General features: G+C 33.9%; 2 protein-coding genes across 2 annotated transcripts; one reads left to right on the top strand and one right to left on the bottom strand.

Moving 5' to 3' along the window:
* Positions 1-526: 526 nt before the first annotated feature.
* On the bottom strand, positions 527-1,264 carry LOC113750755 (late embryogenesis abundant protein At1g64065-like). The gene has a single exon (XM_027294696.1). It carries the CDS (start codon positions 1,262-1,264, stop codon positions 527-529), a length of 738 nt encoding a protein of 245 aa, XP_027150497.1.
* Positions 1,265-7,012: 5,748 nt separating this feature from the next.
* On the top strand, positions 7,013-9,110 carry LOC113750077 (protein HAPLESS 2). Its single transcript, XM_027293997.1, has 3 exons — positions 7,013-7,283; positions 7,406-7,506; positions 8,484-9,110. Exons 1-3 carry the CDS (start codon positions 7,186-7,188, stop codon positions 8,996-8,998), a joined length of 714 nt encoding a protein of 237 aa, XP_027149798.1. The 5' UTR covers positions 7,013-7,185; the 3' UTR covers positions 8,999-9,110.
* The last annotated feature ends 896 nt before the right edge of the window (positions 9,111-10,006 follow it).

Raw genomic sequence — 10,006 nt, 5'->3', positions numbered from 1 at the left:
ACAATTCAACTGCATTTTTATACCCAACATGCCTGTATAAGGCAGCCGTCAGTGAAGGTGAAGGCGCAATCTTTCCAGGTAGGGGCTTATCGCATTCCTCCAGAAGGGAGCAGGGAATATTAGATGGCCCCATCATAGGAGACTGAGAGGAAAAATGTAACAAAAAAATACCAGAAGAAGAAGAAGAAAGACCAATTCTTTCATGCACCTTGTAATTAGCTATGATAGTTAATTGGTAACTTTAGGGGTAAATCTTGCTGATAAAATAAACTTTGAGGTTAAAATGCAAAACCTCCCCAAGTACAGAACTTTTTTGCATCAAAACCAAACAGGGCAAATATTTGACAATAAATGTAACATGAATTTGGTGACTATCATAATACAAATGTAGCGGCCTTAGTTACCTACCAAAGATAATATTAAACCTGAAAAATGTAAAATTAATCAAGAACCTCAAAGAAAAAAAAAAGCAATAAATACCCACGTAAAAATAGACTATGGTAAATCATCCATGTACATTACAATATCAATTGCAGTCAATTTCTCGAACAGCTTTGTCAGCCAAACCGATAGTAATGTTGCAATTTAGGTTTGTGGATTTCTTCTTCTTGAACATGAACGTTAGAGTCACCTTTCCGCTCAATTGGGATTGAGCATTCAACTTCAAGACTCCAGAGTTGAGATCATTTCCGAGTTGCGAATTGGTAGGCAAATTGTTTGATAAGAGTACCGTGGCCAGATTTTTTAGCTTCTTGGTTGACAGCCATCCAGCTTTACCATCAGGAACAAAGGCCTCCCCAATTGGCATGCCATCATAGGAGAAATACATCTTGCTATCTTGGAACTTATACGTTCCAAAATTCTTGTTTTTCACACCAACCTCGACACTTGCAATAAAATTAAACGAAGGATTCGGAGCTGTACGAACTTCAAAGTGATCGAAAGTTATTGATCTTACCTGAAATTTGGGAGTTTTTACCTTCATGACGGTTAGAGAAAACAGCACTATGATACCAGTTTGGAACACAACAAAGGAAACAAAATATGCAAGGTATTTCAAACGCTTTTTGCGACGAATCTCATCCGACTCTATTGAATCCGACCCTTCATCCCTCGTGACGTTGAGACTCGCATTGTAATTGCGACGAATCTCATCCTGCTTTCTGAAAGCGGACTCTTCATCACGCTTCACATTAAAATCTGTGCTGTGATTGTAACTTTGAGACAATGGATAAACTTGTGGATCATTTCTCCTCTCAGCCATTTGAAGTACTGTATAACGAGAGGTTTTCGACTAAAAATTCTTGTGCTTGAATTGTCTTAAGATGAAAGTTTTGTGGAGATCTAAGCTTAATACCCTGGTATATATAGGGCATACACAAATAATCTGGTTACAATAATCGGTTCTTAGATATATTAGTTTGAAGGGGTCGCAAAGTTGAAAGCTTAAACGTCGTCAGATCAACTTTCTTGTAAGTGACTCAGTCTTTTTGCGTCAGTTTTAGTTAACTAACAAAATCTAAGATTACTACTAAATTATCAAATAAATATGCGATTTTGTCTAGTTTCTTAATTCTAATAATTGACAAATATCCCTGAAACTACTCAATCTCAGATACACATATAGAACTATATTTGCCTGAATTAAGCTTTTAAAAAAAAGTTATATTTTCTCATTCATATATTATTCGATTATTGCTGGTGCACAAAGTTGTGAAATTTGAAATCATGACCACTTACCCGCAAATATTTTTCACAAAAAAAAAAACTCAACTATGTTCATATGAAGACTAGTATTGTGGTTAGTCGGGGCGAAGGCCCAGATACCCCCTGTGTCTGAGAAAAAAAAAAGACTAGTATTGCTTTCTCTAAAAATTGACTGTTCGCTTAAATTTGACCATTGCCCCGATTTGCAGCCGTACAACGGCTAATAAGTCAGCTTTCCTTCGGTTTTTCTTTAATTGATAGAATGGGTCAGTTCTTTCCAGTATTTATTTATTTATTTCAGTGAAAATAGTTGGCGCAAGTGTAATATGCATTACCTGTTGCAGTCATTGACTGAACGAAAGCATAACTATGTGACTTAGGCTTAGTAATGAGAGCCTTAATACTAGTTAACATCATATATAGTTTTTCTAATAAATTTGGGAATTTATTGAAAATCCAGATGTGTTTTCTTGGTCGTAGTGTATATTAGAAAGATAATATAATTTAGAAAAATAGAAAATTACTCAAGAAGAACACAAGTATCAATTAGGAGGCAATTAAAATTGCTTTTGTGGTAGATTAATTCTTGATGTCAAGGAATATTATGGTAAAATTCGTCAATTTTAGTTTGATTTCTGAATCGGAAAAGAAAAAAAAAGGTTAGTTGGCAAAGCCAAGATTACAATATGGGAGCTAGTTGAGAATTAAACATTTGGAAAGGCATAGTGCAATAAGTTAACACACTTTGAAGGGACAAAGTATACATTTATTGGCACATACGATTACGTTTTTTTTTTCTCCTAATGTAAGACCTCTACATTGATGTTACATAAATACCTTTAAACAAAAAGCTAAAATGGAAATAAATTGAGGAATTATAACAAGTATGAATTATTTAGGTCAAGGATATTATTAAAAAAACCTAAATCATAAAATTAACCTATCACTTTTAATATAATATAAAGTATAATGTCATAGAATATAATATAACATTAGATATATATATATATATGTATGTATGTATGTATGTATATTCTTTTGCTTTTCCAAGTGTAGGGGTCAATGCTTTAGCGGTTGCCCCATGTCCCTACACCTCTAGCTCCATTGGCTAGGGCACATTGATGAAAGCATAATTTCAAAAAAAAATTCTTCAATTCTCCCTTTTCGGACTCAAAAAAAAAAAATTTCTCCCTTTCCTTTTTTATTTTTCAAAAAGAAAGAAATTCTGTTTGTCAATTGGCATGTCTAATGTCAAAAAGATCCATCAATTCGCTGACCATTTCGGATTTACAGATTTGGATTTCACAAAGAATTTCGTATGAATGATTTGCAGATGAATAGATCTACAGTTTTGCTTAATTGAATTATCTTGTTTAGCAAATAAAGTCAAAATTCAAAATAATTTAAAATGCTTTGCCTACAACAGCCTCGTTTTCGTTTTCGTTTTCGTTTCCGTTTTCATAGAAGCGCAAAATGGTTGAGGCATATACACAAAAGCCTCGTTTATAATAGGAATATTATCGGTAACATAAGGGTTTGTCTTTTTGTTATAATACTTGATTTTAGATTTTGATTTGAATAATTGATTTCTTTGGTGTAATTCTTGTTTCCTTTTGCATCTAAAGTTTGGGTTTTAAAAATTACGAAAGTTAAAATCTATAACCTACTCAAGAATAATTTTAATTTATTTTTTTTATAATCACTTTTCATAATCAACTTTAGCAAACTCTACATCAAGCAAGACAGGCCCAAAAACATGTACATCAAGAACCAGCCCAAAAGTCACAAACAAAACAATTTTGGTAACAAAGCCCCCCAAAAGCTTCGGAAAAGAAACTACAAAATCCTGAAATCAAAGGCAGGTAAAAATAGTGAACAATCTTTAAGAGGAAAAGCATGAATACAATTTCAAGATAAAAGTAGAGTATGGTGGATCATCCATATAGGTTCTAATCTCAAATGCAATTAATATCTCGAACTGCTCTATGAGCCAAATCAATAGTAATGATGCAGTCCATGTTTGTGGATTTCTTCTTCTTGAACATAAACGTCAAAGTCACCTTTCCACTCAATTTGGATTGAGCATTGAATTTCAAAACTCCAGTGTCGAGATCGTTTCCTAGTTGTGAATTGCTAGGCAAATTGCTTGACGAGAGGTCCACCACAACATTGAGCTTCTTAGTCGACAGCCATCCTGCTTTGCTATTAGGAACCAAGGTCTCCCCAATTGGTGTGCCATTGTAGGAAAAATATACTGTGCTGTTTTGGAACTTATAAGTTCCAAAATTGTTGTTTCTCACGCCAAGCTCAGCATTCATCCTGTAATTAAACGAAGGATTTGTAGTCGTACCAACATCAAAAGTCTCGAAAGTCGATGATCGTACCCGAAATTTAGGGGTTCTTATTTTCATTACCGTCAGAGAAAACAACACAATAATGCCAGTTTGAAACACAACAAAGGCGGCAAAATATGCAAGGTACTTGAGACGCTTCTTGCGACGAATCTCGTCCGAGTCACTGGAAGCGGACTCTTGGTCACGCTTAACATTAAAAGCTGTGTTATAACTTTGAGGCAAGGGATGAACTTGTTGATCATTCCTTCTCTCAGCCATTTCTATTATATAGCAGGAAAGAATGGAGCAGAATTTGCAGTCTCTTGCTGTTTAATTTTGTTTGAGATGAAGGTATTGTCGAGATCTAAGCTTAATCCACCGGTGTGTATATATAGAGCATAGGATACATTATCTAACACTGATAAGTATTAGTTGGAATTGGTCATGTAGGATACACTGCCGTGCAAGTGAGAATTTCAAAGTTGCTCAGTCTTTTTTGCTACATATATTAAATTAAAAAAGTTGAGCTTATATACATTATCAAAGTTGGATATATAATGCATATGATTAATCTTATATACACTATCAGTATATACACGATTAACATTAGATATATGATACATGTACAAAATTTGAATTTGAAATTCAAATGTCATCCATCCAACCGTGGTAATGTATACACTGGTAATATATAAAATTTACTCTAATGTATATGTCAAAATTTTGATTTTAAATTTAAATTTATATTATTTGTCATACATCCAACAGTAGAAGTGTATACACAGTCATTGTTGTCCACTAATGTAAGTATAACCTCTTTTTCTATAGATACATTTCTTATTTTTCCAGTGTATCTTTTGGTCATTTTTAATTATAAATCTACATCTAAAACTACAAGTTTTTAGATTGGCATGTGAGTTTATCAAGCTTCTTAGTTTTATATTTTTTCCTCCTAAAATTTCTTTTTTCTCAAATAGATATTAAATGAATGTACGCTTTCTCAACAGTCTCGATTGAGCTTTTGACTTTTTTTTTTTTACTAATACGTTTTTTTTAATAGAAAAGATCATTTCATTCAATAAATCTGCATTAATGGCAAAAAATACATCAAACAAACATGACACAAATATATATAGATCTGAAATCAATAGATATAACAGATCTAAGAAATCAATACAAATAAAGATAACATTGATACTCTTATATATCTTTCATCCAAATGAATCATTGTAATCCAATACATTTGTGCTTGTCTTCTAACGGTCATATCTAACTAAAACTAATTCAAGTCCACGGGTCAACTAAACACAAAATAGCCTTGTGGTCCAGTAATTGCTACTTTGTAAATTCTCAAAAGCCATGGGTTGTTTCTGAATTTTACAAGTTGAACAGCAGCTAGTTGATTTCTTCATTGGTTCTTCCTTTTTAGGTCAAACTAGCAACTTGGCCTAGTTAAGCAGTTGAAAAAAAAAAAAAAAAAAAGCAGTTGAATTGAAAACAGACAGTTTAGTTTAAATCTAATAGGACTCTTCAGAGCCGTTGCAACTGCAAAGTCTTTAACAGTAGGGAGTATCGATTTATCCAAATCTGGAAGTTTTATTTAAAAAGAAAAAGAAAGTTTACAAGAGAAAACAAACAAATATCGAATCAAAAAGCTTAACAGATTTAAACGGAAGGGGAAAAAAAAAGATGTAAATGTAAGTATCGTGACTATTAATGTTAGGCGGCTATTAGGCGTGATTTTTTGGCTGAATCAGGTACTCTTTTTCTTCATTTTTTTTTCCTCCCCATTCACGGTGGATCTTTGTATATATGATATATATCTGTAGTTATTTGTTTTAGTATTTTACCTTTTGTAGTTTTGGGAGTATATTTGCAAGTGTTGCGAATGTGAGGATTAACTTTTCATGGTGAAGTAATTTGTTAAATTTAAGAGAAAACAATGTTGATGAAAGAAACATAATTGAATTAAAAAATTTGGATGCTTTTGTTGTGAGTGATCAATTAGGGCTGTAATGATATATTTCACTCCAAAATGGGTTTTGTAGTTCGCATCACCAAAATCTTGGGAACTAAGTTGAAATTTGAAATATTCGAAAACAAAATAACAAAAAAAAAAAATGAAGTTCAAATAACAGTAGGCATGTCAATGGGTAGGGTCTGGGTTGGATCCCTTTAATCCAGATCCAGATCCATTTAACAGGATTGAAATTCTGTTTAGGCTCAAGCATTTCTCATACAAAAAGTAAAGAAAAAGTGAAACAAGGATGGAAAAATAAAGAAAACTAAAACATCTCTTTTATTGAGAAGTAGAAGAATTCAATTCGAGCATTGGCATGGTCATAAGAAGAGGAAGAAATATCTAAAAAGAAATTCAAGAGTAGTATAATCAGTTGTTATGCTGATTTCTTGATAAAGAAATGTTGAAGGCCATGCACTATGAATCACTGACGATCATAAGCAGCACAACTTAAATTTCATGTGGAAAGTGGCTATTATACCTATGGATTGAGTATTTCATTTGGAAAGAGGTTTTATATATCTATGGATAGAGTAGTTAGGTTTTAGGAATTCCAGAAGAATGCAAATTGAAGTTCTGTCAATGCATAGAGATGATGGTTTTTATTGGACACAGATTTCTCTTCTCCTTCTCAATTTCAAGGTACAAACATGGGGTTGTTACTAATGATTTTCAAACTGCCAAGATAACGTGGCAAACTTTAGACCGTTCGGTCTACAGGTGGGCTCGTTGACACAAGTTTTTGACGTCTACGAGACTACGACTAACGGACACGACTCTGTTTAAATCCTCAACGGCTTCCTTTTATTTTCGCGGCACAGAATCAAGAGAAAAACCAAAACAGCAGTTACCTTCCAAAGACTAAAGAGAAAACCAGAATAAATCTTTTATTTCCCCCATTGGAGCCCTCTTCATATCCGGTTTCTTATGTCTCACCAAAATCCGTAAAACCACCACGTGAGGGTTCAATGATCCTCTCTCCTTTCTGGGTTCTTTTTTTTTGGTTTTTGTTTAAAATTGTTGATCATTACGATTGTTTTGCAGGTTTCGAAGATAAGGGAGAGTATGAAAATGAACTTGACGATGCTGTTCGTCACTTAAGTTTTTTGTCTTCAATTTGTATAGATGGGGAATGTAGTTGGCTCAGTCCTCGGTGGAGTTTCTGAAGTTTTAGGGAAACTTTTAGGCCATCCACTTGATTTCCTATCTGGCAAATCTTGCAGGTAAAATTGAACGAGACCATTTGATATTTCAGTTCATTTTGTCATTTAATGTAGTGTTCAAATTTTGAAGATATTAAGTTATGATCTAACAAATATCTTTTTTGTTCTTAAATTCTGTGCAGTTCTAAATGTGGACCAACATGGGATCTCACGTGTTATATAGAAAACTTCTGCATTGCTCAATTGCTGAAGTTGGGTTTGGTCGTAGTTCTCTTGTACTTTGGTAAGTATTCATGCATTCTTGTACCATATACATAGTTGTATTGTTTTTTTCTATTTTAAGAGCTTTCTTGGATGTATTGCTGTTGGAGAATTGGAAGGAAATTTTTTACAGAATAAACAAAAGAATTGAAGTTTGGACAGAATAGTGTCTTTCAATTTCTTCCTTTGTTGATGATATAGTCGCTTATGTCTAAATTTCTTTTGTAGAATACGAAACATGTACACTGATATTTTTGTTTCTTAATGTGAGTTTGTAGATGAGAGTTTGTGCTTTTACATAAACATGAGATGCATCCCAAAATCAAGGTAGTGATTGGAATACTATGCCTTTCAATGCATAAGAAGAAACATCTAGTGTGAAAATGAAAAATCTTGGATTCATTATGCTGTTTAAGTAATGAGTGTGGCTTCTATGACTTATCCTTTATTACTTTCTTACTTCCTACCAAACGAAGAGGCATCATGTTCACTAGGTAGACAACATTTGGAGAAAGGATGACTAGAACAGACCAGTCTGTATCATATAATTTGATGCATGAATTTTGAAGGAATGCAAACTCTCTTTTTCTACCAATTCTTGCCAACCAGCTACCCCCTAGACAGTGATGTTGTTTTAACCAAGCAGCCAACCTCCAACCACCATGTAAGATTTCTTGGATTCTGAGCCCAAGCTATTCGGATTCAATGTACATTTCTTTCACGTTGTGAGGATCCTATAATAATCCTTTTGAACTCATCTCTAAGGGAGATATAGATTAATTGAAGAAAACTTTTGGGATTCTCTATCAATTAGTTGTTAGCTTTTCAGTAGTAGTTGTTAGATTAATTGAAGAAAACTTTTGGGATTCTCTATCAATTAGTTGTTAGCTTTCCCCCATATTTACCATTACAACTCAATTAATTTGTTAAGCCCTTGAAAGGATGCCTTTTTCTTCTTAAACTGAATAGCACTTGTATAATTCTTTTGTTAATGTGCAGTTCTCGTATTCTTCTACTTGTCATACAAGTTGGGTATTTGCCAATGCATCTGTCATATCATCTGCAGAAGCATATGGGCATGCTGTGCTACCTGGTTCTCTGTGCTAGAATTTTGTTGCACTTTCTTATGTTCCAAGCTTGACAAGCACAACAGGAGAAGGAGAAGGCGAAGAAGAGATATTGAAGCATCAGCAATTACGAGTGAGGATGATCTTAATGATGATGAAGATGATCATGGAGGGCGTTTTACAAATCAAGCAACAAAGCACATCTCAAAAAGAAGAAAATTGCTATCTGGTCAGAAAAGACATTATAGAGAAGAACATATGAGGAGGGCGTTGAGGCCTAATAGTCATCGAGTACATGTGGGAGTTAGTGAGGAATCATTTCGTTCAAAAAGGAGGAACTCCAGCAAGTATCATGATCATGTTAATCCTGTTGATCACATTAGAGTAACTAGAACCTCAAAGTTTGCTCAAAAAAGGGGTAGCTTCAAGGGTTCAATGCGCCATTAGAGAAGGTAAATAGTAGTAAAACATATGCAAATGTAAATGAAACTTAACTTACTCTGCTACAATGCTGTAACTGTGCTTTGGATCTCATTTACAGATTTTTGTATGCTTTTCTTGCTAACTTTTTGGAATGCACAATTAATCTGAAAGAATGAAGTCCACCCCTATTCTTTGCAACAAAAAGACATTGCACTCTCTGAAGTCTGAACTGAAACTGACAAAGTTTCAGATGTTCTAGTAATGGCTTTCTGGTCTATCGCAAATCCAATACTTGACACTTTAGAGAACCTTTCTAAGTTGTATATATATTTAGGGTTGGTCCTTTTGTCCCATATGCAGGGTATAGATGAAATAGGTTATAAGGCAGCTTTCGATCCATCGGTAGAATGTGTTACCTCAAGATTAGCTGGTCTGTGACAGCAGGATTGCTATTCAAGTTTCATTAGTTAGTAGAAGCAGTGTATCTGGTTAATTCAAGTATAGTTGAGTATGTTAGCAGAATATTGATGTTGTATTAGGATTTCCACTATGCTCTTTGGGATGTTCTAGAATTTTACAGAATTAATATACTTTTGTGTGCTAAGCAGAGAATTTGACTTCTTTTTGCCAAAATAAATCCTAGAGTATGTTAGAACTTTTCTGATCTTTCTTCTCAGTTCTCACTCCATCAACCTAATTGCATACTTTGGCTTCACTCCTGTCAGAGAAGTCTTTCTTGTCCACTCTCCTCTTTCTCTCCCTCTTAAATTGAATATATCATCCAATACAGTCCAAACACAGCACTTTCTGAGATTGCTACACACCTATGAAAAATTTTAGAAAGAGCCAAGAGAACTCTGTGTGTTTTTATGTGTAAAAATGTCCTACTAGTGAGATAGTAACCTGAAAGTTGCTGTTTAATTTAAATCGTTATCAGTTATCACTAGGGATTTAGTATGAATATGGACAAAAAACTGTCTGGTTTAGCCAGTAGAAGTTGTTAGTCCTGATTAAAAGAGACTTTCTGTTTAT

The sequence above is a fragment of the Coffea eugenioides genome, chromosome 10 (assembly GCF_003713205.1).
Source record: "Coffea eugenioides isolate CCC68of chromosome 10, Ceug_1.0, whole genome shotgun sequence".
In the NCBI taxonomy this organism is placed as follows: domain Eukaryota; kingdom Viridiplantae; phylum Streptophyta; class Magnoliopsida; order Gentianales; family Rubiaceae; genus Coffea; species Coffea eugenioides.
The sequence above is the reverse complement of the archived record's forward strand: the minus strand, read 5'-3'. Positions and strand labels throughout refer to the sequence as shown.